Below are 16808 nucleotides of genomic sequence, written 5' to 3'. Positions count from 1 at the left end.
CAACCTGCACAAATGACAACTGCCATCTGTGTACCTCACTAGCGCCGGCCGCTGTGGCCGAGCGGTTCTAGGCGCTTCAGTCCGGAACCGCACTGCTGCTCCGGTTGCAGGTTCGAATCCTGCCTCCGGCATAGATACGTATGATGTCCTTAGGTTAGTTAGGTTTAAGTTGTTCTAAGTCTAGGGGACTGATGACCTCAGATGTTAAGTCCCATAGTGCTCAGAGCCATTTGAACCATTTTTGAACCTCATTAGAAAACACTGGGACAGCTGTGCTCACTTCGTTCTGAGGGCTCACCTGGCACGTAATGCTTAACACAGCCAACAGATCGCGAACGATTTTAATTGATGACTACACTGAAAGCGAAGATCACAAGCTATGGAATAAGACCACATGTAGCACTTGTATCAAAATATATTTAAACTATCTGACGTTGATCCACACGTTCCCCTTATTCTTTCGAACACAAGGATGGGACCCATCCACGCCCACACCAACGTGGTGACCAAACCAAAAGTTCTACTGTCACCTCCGTATAACATGTTAGTTTTTGAATCAGGAGTCACAGGATGCGGGCTGTGATGTTATCCATGCGTCTGGGTAAGATTACTCATTAACACGGTCCATCAGGAGATAGAAAGTGGACGAAAGCGATCGAAGAGTAGCGGTTGTAAGGGCAGAGGAAAAAAAGTGCCAAGGCAAGCGCCAAGGGGAAAAAACCTCTGCGACAGTAGGACGGGTAGTAAGGGCAGTAACGGCTTGCTAGCTGCGACAGTGCATGCAAGGTGTGGTTATGTTAGTTCGCGGTATCGTGCATCGTTACCTTTGTCGTTGTTGGAGCTCGTTGCGGGGCTTGCTGCAGTTGCTGCGTCCCTGCAGCAGTTCAAGGTCATTGTTCATCAGTAGGCGATCGGTTATAGATCGGCTCACAGACGGTGTAGGGTGTGTGTGTGTGACTGGTTTGCGTGCTGTGTACAGTACGGTTTCCCTGCGGTTGCCTGTTTTTCGGCGGGTCGTGCATATGGGGTTACCAGTAGTAGCTGTGTTGCAGGGGCTCGCCAGTACTGTCGTGTTAGCGTGCTATGGACCATAGATGCTTAGTTCCTAGCCAATAGTGTCTTTGGTCTGTTATGCTTCCATCAATGGTTGTGGTCGTAGTTACCCAGAGAAAGGATAAACGGGTTGTGCGAGTGTCTCGTGTTATTGTACAGTCGTGTGGAGAGTTTTTGGAATACCTGCAAGATGGTATCTAGCCGATATTTCCGGTGAAGGTCCGCGATGCGTGTGTAGCGCGGAGCGTTGCTTATGATTTTGAGTACTTTGTTTTGTATGAGCTGCAGACGGCGCAGGCGAGTGGGCGCAGCGTATCCCCAGTCAGGGGCTGCGTACGTCATCAGGGGTCGAATAAGTGCCATGTACATGGACCTAGACACCCCCTTATTCAGTGTGCTACGCCTGTTAAGCATAGGGTAGAGTAGTGAAATTGCCTTGGGAGGATAATGCGAGCAGCAACACACGTCCCGTTAGTATCCCAGACAAGTGTGCGATATTATGATCGGAACAGCACGCCGGCCACCGCACGCAGGAAATTATTTGCTGTTGAAATTTATACACGAGATGATCCTTGTGTGGCCAAAATGGACGTAATAAAAGCGCACAAAAAACTATTAATCCTCAGATGACATAACGCGTCTCAGGTAGATAATTCCTTCTATCTAAATCTACATCCATACTCTGCAAGCCACCTGACGGTGTGTGGCGGAGGGTACCCTGAGTACCTCTATCAGTTCTCCCTTCCGTTCCAGTCTCGTATTGTTCGTGGAAAGAAGGATTGTCGGTATGCTTCTGTGTGGGCTCTAATCTCTCTGATTTTATCCTCATGGTCTCTTCGCGAGATATACGTAGGAGGGAGCAATATACTGCTTGACTCTTCGGTGAAGGTATGTTCTCGAAACTTTAACAAAATCCCGTACCGAGCTACTGAGCGTCTCTCCTGCAGAGTCTTCCACTGGAGTTTATCGATCATCTCCGTAACGCTTTCGCGATTACTAAATGATCCTGTAACGAAGCGCGCTGCTCTCCGTTGGATCTTCTCTATCTCTTCTATCAACCCTATCTGGTACGGATCCCACACTGCTGAGCAGTATTCGAGCAGTGGGCGAACAAGCGTACTGTAACCTACTTCCTTTGTTTTCGGACTGCATTTCCTTAGGATTCTTCCAATGAATCTCAGTCTGGCATCTGCTTTACCGACGATCAACTTTATATGATCATTCCATTTTAATTCACTCCTAATGCGTACTCCCAGATAATTTATGGAATTAACTGCTTCCAGTTGCTGGCCTGCTATTTTGTAGCTAAAAGATAAGGTATCTATCTTTCTATGTATTCGCAGCACATTACACTTGTCTACATTGAGATTCAATTGCCATTCCCTGCACCATGCGTCAATTCGCTGCAGATCCTCCTGCATTTCAGTACAATTCTCCATTGTTACAAACTCTCGATACACTACAGCATCATCTGCAAAAAGCCTCAGTGAACTTCCGATGTCATCCACCAGGTCATTTATGTATATTGTGAAAAGCAACGGTCCTATGACACTTCCCTGCGGCACACCTGAAATCACTCTTACTTCGGAAGACGTCTCTCCATTGAGAATGACATGCTGCGTTCTGTTATCTAGGAACTCATCAATCCAATCACACAAATGGTCTGATAGTCCATATGCTCTTACTTTGTTCATTAAACGACTGTGGGGAACTGTATCGAACGCCTTGCGGAAGTCAAGAAACACGGCATCTACCTGTGAACCCGTGTCTATGGCCCTCTGTGTCTCGTGGACGAATAGCGCGAGCTAGGTTTCACACGACCGTCTTTTTCGAAACCCATGCTGATTCCTACAGAGTAGATTTCTAGTCTCCAGAAAAGTCGTTATACTCGAACATAATACGTGTTCCAAAATTCTACACCTGATCGACGTTAGAGATATAGGTCTATAGTTCTGCACATCTGTTCGACGTCCCTTCTTGAAAACGGGGATGACCTGTGTCCTTTTCCAATCCTTTGGAACGCTACGCTCTTCTAGAGACCTACGGTACACCGCTGCAAGAAGAGGGGAAAGTTCCTTCGCGTACTCTGTGTAAAATCGAACTGGTATCCCATCAGGTCCAGCGGCCTTTCCTCTTTTGAGCGATTTTAATTGTTTCTCTATCCCTCTGTCGTCTATTTCGATATCTACCATTTTGTCATCTGTACGACGATCTAGAGAAGGAACTACAGTGCACTCTTCCTCTGTGAAACAGCTTTGGAAAAAGACATTTAGTATTTCGGCCTTTAGTCTGTCATCCTCTGTTTTAGTACCATTTTGGTCACAGAGTGTCTGGACATTTTGTTTTGATCCACCTACCGCTTTGACATAAGACCAAAATTTCTTAGGATTTTCTGCCATGTCAGTACATAGAACTTTACTTTCGAATTCATTGAACGCCTCTCGCATAGCCTTCCTCGCACTACATTTCGCTTCGCGTAATTTTTGTTGTCTGCAAGGCTTTGGCTATGTTTATGTTTGCTGTGAAGTTCCCTTTGTTTCCGCAACAGTTTTCTAACTCGGTTGTTGTACCACGGTGGCTCTTTTCCATCTCTTACGATCTTGCTTGACACATACTCATCTAACGCATATTGTACGATGGTTTTGAACTGTGTCCACTGATCCTCAACACTATCTGTACTTGAGACAAAACTTTTGTATTGAGCCGTCAGGTACTCTGTAATCTGCTTTTCATCACTTTTGCTAAACAGAAAAATCTTCCTACCTTTTTTAATATTTCTATTTACGGCTGAAATCATCGATGCCGTAACCTCTTTATGATCACTGATTCCTTGTACTGCGTTAACTGTTTCAAATAGTTCGGGTCTGCTTGTCACCAGAAGGTCTAATATGTTATCGCCACGAGTCGGTTCTCTGTTTAACTGCTCAAGGTAGTTTTCAGATAAATCACTTAAAAAAATTTCACTGGATTCTTTGTCCCTGCCACCCCTTATGAACATTTGAGCCTCCCAGTCTATATCCGGCAAATTATAATCTCCACCCAGAACTATAACATGGTGGGGAAATCTACGCGAAATATTTTCCAAATTATCCTTCAAGTGCTCAGCCACAACAGCTGCTGAGCCAGGGGGCCTATAGAGACATCCAATTACCATGTCTGAGCCTGCTTTAACCGTGACCTTCGCCCAAATCATTTCACATTTCGGATCTCCGTCAATTTCCTTCGATACTATTGCACTTCTTATCGCTATAAACACGCCTCCCCCTTCACTGTCCACCCTGTCTCTGCGGTATACATTCCAATCTGAGTTTACGATTTCATTACTGTTTACATCTGGTTTCAGCCAACTTTCTGTCCCTAGTACTATATGGGCGTTGTGACCGTTTATTAATGAGAGCAGTTCTGGGGCCTTTCTATAGACGCTCCTGTAGTTTACTATCAGCACATTAATATTGTTATTCCCTGTTGCATTTTGCCTACTCCTACCTTGCCACGTCTGAGGAGGCGTCTTGTCGGCCCTAGGGAGGGAATTCTCTAACCTAAAAAACCCCCATGTGCCCTCCTCACGTACTCCGCTACCCTTGTAGCCGCTTCCGGCGTGTAGTGCACGCCTGACCTATTCAGGGGGACCCTACATTTCTCCACCCGATAGCGGAGGTCGAGAAATTTGCACCCCAGATCTCCGCAGAATCGTCTGAGCCTTTGGTTTAAGCCTTCCACTCGGCTCCAAACCAGGAGACCGCGATCGGTTCTGGGAACGATACTACAAATAGTTAGCTCTGATTCCACGTCGCGAGCGAGGATTTCCGCCTTCACCTATTCCGCCAACCGCCTGTACGAACTGAGGATGACCTCTGAACCCAGACGGCAGGAGTCATTGGTGCCAACATGAGCAACAATTTGCAGTCGGGTGCACCCAGTGCTCTCTATCGCCGCCGGTAGGGCCTCCTCCACATCTCGGATGAGACCACCCGGCAAGCAGACAGAGTGAACACTGGCCTTCTTCCCCGACCTTTCCGCTATTTCTCTAAGGGGATCCATCACTCGCCTAACGTTGGAGCTCCCAATAACTGATAAACCCCTCCCCCCGTAAGCCTGCTCGGACCTTGCTGAAGGAGCAGCCACATGTCCACTCACAGGCAGAGCGGGCGATGCCACACGGCCAGCCTCCACATTTACCCTCCGCCTTGTGCGCCGCGAACGCCGCTGAACCTGCCACTCCCCTTGGGGAGAGGGTGGCCCAACCGCGCCCGGTACCCGCGAAGATGTCTCGACAGCAGGGACAATGGGTGAAGCATGTAACACCTGGGGTGTACCTTGCGAAGCACCAGACTCCCCACTGCCGCTACACTCCGAGGCAGCAGCCTGAAGACGGCTGACCGCGGCCATCAACACGTTCAGCTGTTCGCGAACAGTGGCCAGCTCCTCCTGCGTCAGAATGTCAAGCTGGGGTTGACTATTGAGCACTCTATTGAGAAGGAAAGAAACTGCTGCCTGTGAGTCGATGGAAAACTTTACATTACTTGGAGGAGTTAATGGGGAGTATAGAGTTGAGTCTAGCGCATATTGACTGCTAACTCTGGTGTTTTTTGGGGTTGAGTAAGTTTCTGATATGTCTCTGTAATTGCCTGTGGCGTGTATCATAGTCACGAGCCTGCAGGAATGTGTGGTATAAGCGCCAGCACTCAGGTAGCAGGAGTAGAGCTTATGGAGAGAGAGTGGGATGGTTTGTACATATGAGTTTGCACGAAAGAAGCGGAAGGCTGGTTTCCAGTAGGGATGTCTCTGGATCCCAAGTAGGCATTCCAATTAGTGAGAGAGTAATCTTGGATAAATTTTGGACGGTACACGGAGGTGATGCGATGTGATGAGTTGGGGATGGTCAGTAGGATGGGCAGGTGACCACTTCCAGCGGGATCATAAGGCCGTTGCAGAATCCCTGGATATGAAAGTAAATAGGAATATGAAAAAAGCGAGGAAGGTTTATCTGTTTAGCAAGAGTAATAGAAGGCAGATTTCAGACTACCTAACTGATCAAAACGAAAATTTCTGTTCCGACACTGACAATGTTGAGTGTTTATGGAAAAGTTCAAGGCAATCGTGAAATGCGTTTTAGACAGGTACGTGCCGAGCAAAACTCTGAGGGACGGGAATAACCCACCGTAGTTCAACAACAAAGTCAGGAAACTACTGAGAAAGCAAAGAGAGCTTTACTGCAAGTTTAAACGCAGCCAAAACCTCTCAGACAAACAGAAGCTAAACGATGTCAAAGTTAGCGTAAGGAGGGCTATGCGTGAAGCGTTCAGTGAATTCGAAAGTAAAATTCTATGTACCGACTTGACAGAAAATCCTAGGAAGTTCTGGTCTTACGTTAAATCAGTAAGTGGCTCGGAACAGCATATCCAGACACTCTGGGATGATGATGGCATTGAAAGAGAGGATGACACACGTAAAGCTGAAATACTAAACACCTTCTTCCAAAGCTGTTTCACAGAGGAAGACCGCACTGCAGTTCCTTCTCTAAATCCTCGCACAAACGAAAAAATGGCTGACATCGAAATAAGTGGCAAGGAATAGAAAAGCAACTGAAATCACTCAACAGAGGAAAGTCCACTGCACCTGACGGGATACCAATTCGATTCTACACAGAGAACGCGAAAGAACTTGCCCCCCTTCTAACAGCCGTGTACCGCAAGTCTCTAGAGGAACGGAAGGTTCCAAATGATTGGAAAAGAGCACAGGTAGTCCCAGTCTTCAAGAAGGGTCGTCGAGTAGATGCGCAAAACTAAAGGCCTATATCTCTGACATCGATCTGTTGTAGAATTTTAGAACATGTTTTTTGCTCGAGTATCATGTCATTTCTGGAAACCCAGAATCTACTCTGTAGGAATCAACATGGATTCCGGAAACAGCGATCGTGTGAGACCCAACCCGCTTTATTTGTTTATGAGATCCAGAAAATATTAGATACAGGCTCCCAGGTAGATGCCATTTTCCATGACTTCCGGAAGGCGTTCGATACAGTTCCGCACTGTCGCCTGATAAACAAAGTAAGGGCCTACAGAATATCAGACCAGCTGTGTGGCTCGATTGAAGAGTTTTTAGCAAACAGAACACAGCATGTTGTTCTCAATGGAGAGACGTCTACAGACGTTTAAGTAACCTCTGGCGTGCCACAGGGCAGTGTTATGGGACCATTGCTTTTCACAATATATATAAATGACCTAGTAGATAGTGTCGGAAGTTCCATGTGGATTTTAGCGGATGATCCTGTAGTACACAGAGAAGTTGCAGCATTAGAAAATTGCAGCGAAATGCAGGAAGATCTGCAGCGGATAGGCACTTGGTGCAGGGAGTGGCAACTGACCCTTAATATAGACAAATTTAATAAATTGCGAATACATAGAAGGATCCTTTATTGTATGATTGTATGATAGCGGAACAAACACTGGTAGCAGTTACTTCTGTAAAATATCTGGGAGTATGCGTACGGAACGATTTGAAGTGGAATGATCATATTGAGATTCATTGGGAGAGTCCTTAGAAAATGTAGTCTATCAACAAAGGACGTGGCTTACAAAACACTCGCTCGACCAATACTTGAGTATTCCTCATCAGTGTGGGATCCGAACCAGGTCGGGGGATAGAGAAGAGCGGCGCGTTTCGTCACAGGATTATTTGGTAAGCGTGATATCGTTACGAGATTATGGCGGTTTTTGTGTATCATCAACATGGACAAGTGCAGTAAATATGGATGATACGACACTCTATGGTATTCTGCGGTTTGAATTCACTCTGGTATTTTTTTTTTAAGCAGTTGCTTTGATTTGATTTTGTAAATGATACTGACAATATTATACACATGTATAATGCATTATTCAAACTACAACTTCTCCCGGATAATTATTTTGTTCAAATTGCACAAGAATTCCACCTGACGTAGTGTAATAATGTTGACTGTAAGCTGTGTTCAAATCACTAAAATTACAGATCGTACATCAGAGCTTGTATAATTTTTTCGTCTTCGATGGATTTAATTATTCTTAGCAAATTGATCATGAAAAGGAACCACAAAATACAACCCACACACAACACTGACGTATGCTACCAAAAAATATTTTTCTCCATGATTCGTCCGTAGTTTAATTTTGGCCTCATATGTCAGCAATGAAATCTTGTTCAACAATAAATACCATCAGCACTGTTCTTAGAAAATGGAGTCTGATTCGATTAATTTTTTCTTTTATAAATAGAGTTTAGTACCACCGGTGCACATTTGTTTCTTACATATCGGAATATTGTTTGCAGTTTCAAGTAATTTAAATTTGCCGCTGTAATAAAAGTTAAGATGGCGGCCAACAAAAGATAGAGGATTCCTTTTTTAATTAAGGTTTTCCTTTTCCCAATAAATAGTTAATCATTTAAATTGATGCCACCAAAAAAAAATTATTAAATTGTTTTGCAAATTAGTTTAACACAAACCTATGCTATTTTCAGTTAGAAGTACAGACGAAGTTGCTATATAATCGCAACTAACAATGGCTGTGCTTCTTGCAGCTATGATAAAACAATTAATACAAAATTATAATTAAAAGAGGAAGTGAATTTTCAATAATTAACCATAAATAGTTTTAACGCATTTGGCTCTATTTGTTTTTACCTGCAAATGAACATAAAAGTACAATAATTTTGCATTAAATATTTATCATTTAACAGACCTCAAATCGATTCGCGTCTTGCGTCGGCGATGTACATCAGAAGAAGACGACAAAAGGGTAGAAAAGAAAAGAAAAGAATGACATAGATTAACAAAGAATGTGAGACATATATTGTCTCTGTTTTACATAATTATCATCTTTTTTAAGAAATAATTACATAATTGAATGAATATTATCCACACGTTCATATTCCACTCGTAATATATATATATATATATATATATATATATATATATATATATATATATATATATATATATATATATATATAGAGTGAGTCACCTAACGTTGCCGCTGGATATATTTGGTAAACCACATCAAATACTGACGAATCGATTCCACAGGCCGAACGTGAGAAGAGGGGCTAGTGTAATTGGTTAATACAAACCAAAAAAAAATGCACGGAAGTATGTTTTTTAACACAAACCTACGTTTTTTTTAAATGGAACAGCGTTAGTTTTGTTAGCACATCCGAACACATAAACAAATACGTAATCAGTGCCGTTTGTTGCATTGTAATATGTTAATTACATCCGGAGATATTCTAACCTGAAGTTGACGCTTGAGTAGCACTCCTCCGCTGTTCGATCGTGTGTATCGGAGAGCACCGAATTACGTAGGGATCCAAAGGGAATGGTGTTGGACCTTAGGTACAGAAGAGACTGGAACAGCACATTACGTCCACATGCTAACACCTTTTTATTGGTCTTTTTCACTGACGCACATGTACGTTAGCATGAGGGGTGAGGTACACGTACACACGTGGTTTTCAGTTTCAATTACGGAGTGGAATAGAGTGTGTCCCGACATGTCAGGCCAATAGATGTTCAATGTGTTGCCCATCATTTGCTGTACACAACTGCAATCTCTGGCGTAATGAATGTCGTACACGCCGCAGTACATCTGGTGTAATGTCGCCACAGGCTGCCACAATACGTTGTTTCATACCCTCTGGGGTTGTAGGCACATCACGGTACACATTCTCCTTTAACGTACCCCACAGAAAGAAGTCCAGAGGTGTAAGATCAGGAGAACGGGCTGGCCAGTTTATGCGTCCTCCACGTCCTATGAAACGCCCGTCGAACGTGTACCTCACCCCTCATGGTAATTTACATGTGCGTCAGTGTAAAAGACCAATAAAAAGGTGATAGTATGTGGACGTAATGTGCTGTTCCAGTCTCTTCTGTACCTAAGGTCCATCACCGTTCCCTTTGGATCCCTACGTAATTCGGTGCTCTCCGATACACACAATCGAACAGCAGAGGAGTGGTACTCAAGCGTCAACTTTAGGTTACAATATCTCCGGATGTAATTAACATTTTACAATGCAACAAACGGCACTGATTACGTATTTGTTTATATGTTCAGATGTGCTAACAAAACTAACGCTGTTCCATTTAAAAAAAACGTAGGTTTGTGTTACAAAACATACTTCCGTGCATTTTTTTTTGGTTTGTATTAACCAATTACACTAGCCCCTCTCCTCACGTTCGGTCTGTGGAATCGATTCGTCAGTATTTGATGTGGTTTACCAAATATATCCAGCGGTAACGTTAGGTGACTCACCCTGTATATACAGCGTTTTACAAGAAGGTACGGCCAAACCTTCAGAAAACATTCCTCACACACAAATAAAGAAAAGATGTTATGTGGACATGTGTCCGGAAACGCTTAATTTCCATGTTAGAGCTCATTTTAGTTTCGTCATTATGTTCTTCCACCTACACTTAATGGAACACGTTATCATGATTTCATACGGGATACTCTACCTGTGCTGCTAGAACATGTGCCTTTAGAAGTACGACACAACATGTGGTTCATGCACGATGGAGCTTCTGCACATTTCAGTCGAAGTGTTCGTACGCTTCTCAACAACAGATTCGGTGACCGATGGATTGGTAGACGCGGACCAATTCCATGGCCTCCACGCTCTCCTGACCTCAACCCTCTCGACTTTCATTTATGGGGGCATTTGAAAGCTCTTGTGTACCTAACCCCGGTACCTATTGTAGAGACTCTTCGTGCTCGTATTGTGGACGGCTGTGATACAATACGCCATTCTCCAGGGCTGCATCAGCGCATCAGGGATTCCATGCGACGGAGGGTGGATGCATGTATCCTCGCTAACGGAGGACATTTTGAACATTTCCTGTAACAAAGAGTTTGAAGTCTCGCTGGTACGTTCTGTTGCTGTGTGTTTCCATTCCATGATTAATGTGATTTGAAGAGAAGTAATAAAATGAGCTCTAACATGGAAAGTAAGAGTTTCCGGACACATTTCCACGTAGCATATTTTCTTTCTTTGTGTGTGAGGAATGTTTCCTGAAAGTTTGGCCGTACCTTTTTGTAACACCATATATATCGATATCGTGGAAGTTATAAAATGTTTAGCAAACTGCTGAAGTGGCAGACTCTGCAAGAGAGGCGCTCTGCATAGCGGTGTAGCTTGCTGGCTGGCTCTGAGCACTATGGGACTCAACTGCTTTGGTCATCAGTCCCCTAGAACTTAGAACTACTTAAACCTAACTAACCTAAGGACATCACACAGATCCATGCCCGAGGCAGGATTCGAACCTGCGACCGTAGCAGTCGCACGGTTCCGGACTGCGCGCCTAGAACCGCGAGACCACCGCGGCCGGCTGTAGCTTGCTGTCCAGGTTTCGAGAGGGTGCGTTTCTGGGTGAGGTATCGAATACATTGCTTCCCTCTAGTTTTACCTCCCGAGCAGATCACGAGTGTAAAATTAGAGAGATCCGAGCACGCACGGAGGCTTTCCGGCAGTCGTTCTTCCCGCGAACAATACGCGGCTGGAACAGGAAAGGGAGGTAATGACAGTGGCACGTAAAGTGCCCTCCACCATACACCAGCCGGCCGAAGTGGCCGTGCGGTTAAAGGCGCTGCAGTCTGGAACCGCAAGACCGCTACGGTCGCAGGTTCGAATCCTGCCTCGGGCATGGATGTTTGTGATGTCCTTAGGTTAGTTAGGTTTAACTAGTTCTAAGTTCTAGGGGACTAATGACCTCAGCAGTTGAGTCCCATAGTGCTCAGAGCCATTTGAACCATTTGAACCACCATACACCGTTGGGTGGCTTGCGGAGTGTAAATGTAGATGTAGATAGCTATCGTCACCGGGTATTTTGTTCGTCCGAACATTACACGTGACGACGGCTTGTAAAGTACGCAGACGAAGGATTAATGGTCTTTGGAGTTGCTCGATTTCCTTTGGAATGCTGCCAAATCCGGGCGAAAACGATCCGCGTGGAAAGAGCCGCGTCTGGCCGAGAAACAAACCCACCCGGCTGCTGGAAGCTGGCGCCCGAGGGCAGCGCGTCACGCGAGCGTGCAAACGACGCGGGTCGGCGAGAGGGATTCCCGCGGCGGTGCGCATGCGCGACGTGGCACAACCGGAACCCGGAGAGCGGCGCGCGGCAGTGCAGCGCCCGGCGGCCGGTCAGCAGTGAACAGACGGCGGTCTGCGGGCAGCGGAGCATGCGGCTGCCGCTCCTGGTAGCCCTAGCCTTCGCCTTCGCCATCGCCCTCGCAGCACGCGCCGCAGCGCTGCAGCCCGTGGGCAGCTGCTGCGCGCCGAGCTTCAGCTATGACGCCACCATCTGGGCGTGCGTGCCCGACGCCAACCACACGACGGACGCCGGCGATGACTTCCTCAACCTCACCGCGGCGCCTGGCGAATATACCACGGAGCCGCTTCCCACAACCGACGTCACGCTACTGCAGAGTGACCCCTCGTCCGGCAGACGAGAGGAGGAAACTGTGGAGAACTCTTCCAACGGTAGTGTCGGCGCCACTAGTGAAGCCGCCGTGACCTGGGGCTACGCGGAAGACTCTGGACCGGTATCCGGCGTCTTCGAGGACGTCACAACCGACTGGGACGTTATGTTGGCGAACTCGACGGACGAGCGGCTGCCCGACACGAGCACGATGCTGGTGCCGGAGAACTGCGAGAAGGGGGCGCTGGTGGACGTGCCGGAGGACCAGCCGCTGCCGGAGGGCGTGGGTCGCTGCCTCGCCGGTGACGGCCTCGTCAGGGTGTGTGTCGACGCCGAGGAATACTGTGCCAGCCACTACTGCCTGCCCAAGTGCTGCCCGCACGGTCAGAGCTTGGTAAGTGCCACAATCCTTCTTCACATCTTCAGATCACAGTGACTGCAATTCTGGACCATGCGTCGTCTCGCTTGCAATAGACGTCTAACATTCTCCGTGGTGTCTGTTTGTTCTAAGTCGTGTCTCCCTACCACTTTCGCGCAACGACGCTCTGAGCTTGTTTTTTACGGAATTGACTAGTTTGAACCTGGGACCTGTTGCTGGTAAGGAGACGCCAGACCACACATGACATGTAGAGTTCAGAAGAGTTCAGTCAGACTAGCGATGATATAATCAAATACTTAATGATTTCAGCGTCAGCTCCACTGCACTCACTGTAAAAGAATCTTAATACTAATTAAATTTAGTGGAAGGGGTTGAAGGCTTTCCTATTTTTAGTTAGCTGGCAAAATAACGTCGAAAAAGCAGTTAAGTTAACCATTGGAATTTTTATTCTACTCACAAAACATTGTTTATAAATTTCACTATTGATAAAAGGAAATATTTTAATACAGGATGATAAAAACCAACTGCGTTCAACAAAAATGTGAACGAATATTCCCTGAATGGGTTTCCAAGTTCTATAATGGATCGAAGGATGACCTATGCCATATCACATCTATAATCTAGGTTTAAATGAACTTTATAAAAGAGAAAACTATCAAAAATGGTCTACAGTGACCCTCAATTATCTTTAATTACTTATTTAACTTGTCGTAAATTACAGTGGCTGATGTGGTTTCTCAATAACTATATAACCAAAAAATCATCCCGTTTCAGATTTTAACTCCTAATAGCAAATGTGAATACCACGAAGTTCAATTGACGATCGACACTAGTATTATGTAATAAGGGGGTGTAACAGATGAGACTTCTGCAGTTCTGAGTGAAGGCTTATGCGCTCTCATGTGGCATCGCGTGCGTTCATTACCTTGTCGTTGATTAGGCAGTATCAGAGGGCGGCGGGCGGCGCAGCTCCACACACCTCGCCATCTAGGAAGCAACTCCTCTCTAACCTCTCCTTACTACAATTTACCAAAGCTGGTTTAAGAAAAAGGTATGTGGCTGTGTTTTTAACTGACCAATCAGGGTCTCAATGTTAACCTTAAGCTCCGCCTACAAAAATTCTGTCTATCCAATGAGAAACGTTATACTTTTCGTGGTGGGGCAATGTTTTTAACGTTTGCAACGAAACAGACACGCGTATAGTCTCACGCTAAAACTTGCAGCTGGTGTGGCCATTTTAGCGTTATCGTAAGATCTATACTGTTCTTCTGGAGGGCTCTATCTCTTAACATGGGCTGGCAGGTGGTCTTGGCGGTCGGCCGACGATGTGGGTGTCCGTCCCATATCGTAGGGCCTTCTAGCTTAACATGGTTCTGCTCTCGGCGTCTGTTGTCGTTTCTCCCCTCGGAACTGCGTCTGTTTCACGGTGGGAAGGTATGACATGCATTTAGGCGTTCTTGTGTTAGTCTGTGGTATTCCATTTGCTCACTCGTTGATCGTATTACTTTGGTTAATTTAATGTCAGGATTTCTTCGGAACTATGTGACATAATGTCGGATTTGCTATCATGTCAGGGTTTTCATGGAAGGTGTTGGATTTGCCTGACACCTTACAGACGCAGAGAAACCACCCTCGTCATTTATTTTGCCGGTATATTTGTTGATCTTCTTTTTTAAGCAAATCCAGGCATTTGTGCTGAACCGAGACTCGAACCTGGTTTTCCCGCTTATCGCGAACGGTCGTCTTACCATTAGACTGTCCGAGCACGTTTCACAGCCAGACGCAAACTTCCATATGTCGTCAACCATGTGTCTACAAACTGCACCTGTACATCCATTATGTATACATTTTTAGTTGAAAGTTGACTGCCCAGTGTTGGCGCATACATACGATAGTGCAGTACCTGTTGTCAGACGTACGATGCAATATTCCTTCGGATATGCATGAATGTCCGAGGGAACATTGCGTCATATATCAGAACAACTGCCAAGATGAGAAACGTAGAAGTAGATATCCTCGGTGTAACAAAGCAGCTTAAATCACTTAATAAAGGCTAGGCCTTCGGTCCAGATTGTATACCAGTCAGGTTCCTTTCAGAGTATGCTAATAAAATAGCTCCATATTTAGCAATTATATACAACCACTCGCTCACAGAAAGATCCGTACCTAAGGACTGGAAAATTGCTCAAGTCACACCAATACCCAAAAAGGGAAGTAGGAGTAATCCGCTGAATTACAGGCCTATATCACTAACGCCGATTTGCAGTAGGTTCAAATGGTTCAAATGGCTCTGAGCACTATGGGACTCAACTGCTGTGGTTATCAGTCCCCTATAACTTAGAACTGCTTAAACCTAACTAACCTAAGGACATCACACACATCCATGCCCGAGGCAGGATTCGAACCTGCGACCGTAGCAGTCGCACGGCTCCGGACTGCGCGCCTAGAACCGCGATACCACCGCGGCCGGCGATTTGTAGTAGGGTTTTGGAACATATACTGCATTGAAACATCATAAAGTACCTCGAAGAAAACGATTTATTGACACATAGTCAGCACGGATTCAGAAAATATCGTTCTTGTGAAACACAACTAGCTCTTTATACTCGTAAAGTAATAAGTGCTATCGACAGGGGATGTCAAATTGATTCTATATTTTTAGATTTCCAGAAGGCTTTCGACGCCGTCCTCACAAGCGTCTTCTAACCAAACTGCGTGCCTACGGAGTATCGCCTCAGTTGTGCGACTGGATTCGTGACTTCCTGTCACAAAGGTCACAGTTCGTAGTAATAGAAGGAAAGTCATCGAGTAAAAAAGAAGTAATATCCGGCGTTCCCCAAGGAAGTGTTATGGGCCCCCTATTGTTCCTGATCTATATTAACGACATAGGAGACAATCTCAGTAGCCGTCTTAGATTGTTTGCAGATGATGCTGTCATTTACCGTCTTGTAAAGTCATCAGATGATCAAAACGACTTGCAAAATGATTTAGATAAGACATGTGTATGGTGCGAAAAGTGGCAATTGACCCTGAATAAGGAAAAGCGTGAAGTTATTCACATGAGTACTAAAAGAAATCAGCTAAATTTCGATTACGTGATAAGTCACACAAATCTGAAGACTGTAAATTCAACTAAATACTTAAGGATTACAATTACAAATACCCTAAATTGGAACGATCACATAGATAATATTGTGGGTAGAGCACACCAAAGACTACGATTCACTGGCAAAACACTTAGAAGGTGCAACAGGTCTACTAAAGAGACTGCTTACACCACGCTTGTCCGCCCTATTATGGAGTAGTGCTGTGCGGTGTGGGATCCGAATCAGGTGGGACTGACGGATGACATCGATAAAGTACAAAGAAGGGCAGCTCGTTTTGTATTATCGCGAAATAGGGGAGATAGTGTCACAGACATGGTACGTGAATTGGAGTGGCAATCATTAAAACAAAGACGTTTTTCGTTGCGATGGGATCTTCTGATGAAGTTTCAATCGCCAGTTTTCTCCTCCGACTGCGAAAACATTCTGTTGGCACCCACCTACTGTTGTGGATTGGCAGGAGAGCCAACCCAGGAATCTAGAGGAAGCCGAAAGGCACGCGTTTTATCTCATGCAGGCTGGCGTGAGATCTGGAACAGGACAAGGAATTTAGACTTTAGAAAAAAACGGACGTAGCTGGTGGAATACTTAACTTTAATCCATTAATGGTGAACGTCGGTCTGACGGTACGTGATTAACAAGATCAATAGCAACTGATAATGGCGCCTTGCTAGGTCGTAGCAAATGACGTAGCTGAAGGCTATGCTAACTATCGTCTCGGATAATGAGAGCGTATTTTGTCAGTGAACCATCGCTAGCAAAGTCGGCTGTACAACTGGGGCGAGTGCTAGGAAGTCTCTCTAGACCTGCCGTGTGGCGGCGCTCG

General features: G+C 45.4%; 1 protein-coding gene across 1 annotated transcript in view; it reads left to right on the top strand.

Moving 5' to 3' along the window:
- Positions 1 to 12224: 12224 nt before the first annotated feature.
- Positions 12225 to 16808, top strand: part of LOC124592796 — a 687654-nt gene continuing 683070 nt past the window's right edge. Inside the window, exon 1 of the mRNA XM_047131870.1 lies at positions 12225 to 12893. Within this exon, the coding sequence (XP_046987826.1) occupies positions 12261 to 12893 (633 nt within the window). The 5' untranslated portion in view covers positions 12225 to 12260. The remainder of the gene's footprint in view (positions 12894 to 16808) is intronic.

The sequence above is a fragment of the Schistocerca americana genome, chromosome 2 (assembly GCF_021461395.2).
Source record: "Schistocerca americana isolate TAMUIC-IGC-003095 chromosome 2, iqSchAmer2.1, whole genome shotgun sequence".
Classification (NCBI taxonomy): Eukaryota; Metazoa; Arthropoda; class Insecta; order Orthoptera; family Acrididae; genus Schistocerca; species Schistocerca americana.
This window is presented reverse-complemented; position numbering and strand designations above follow the sequence as displayed.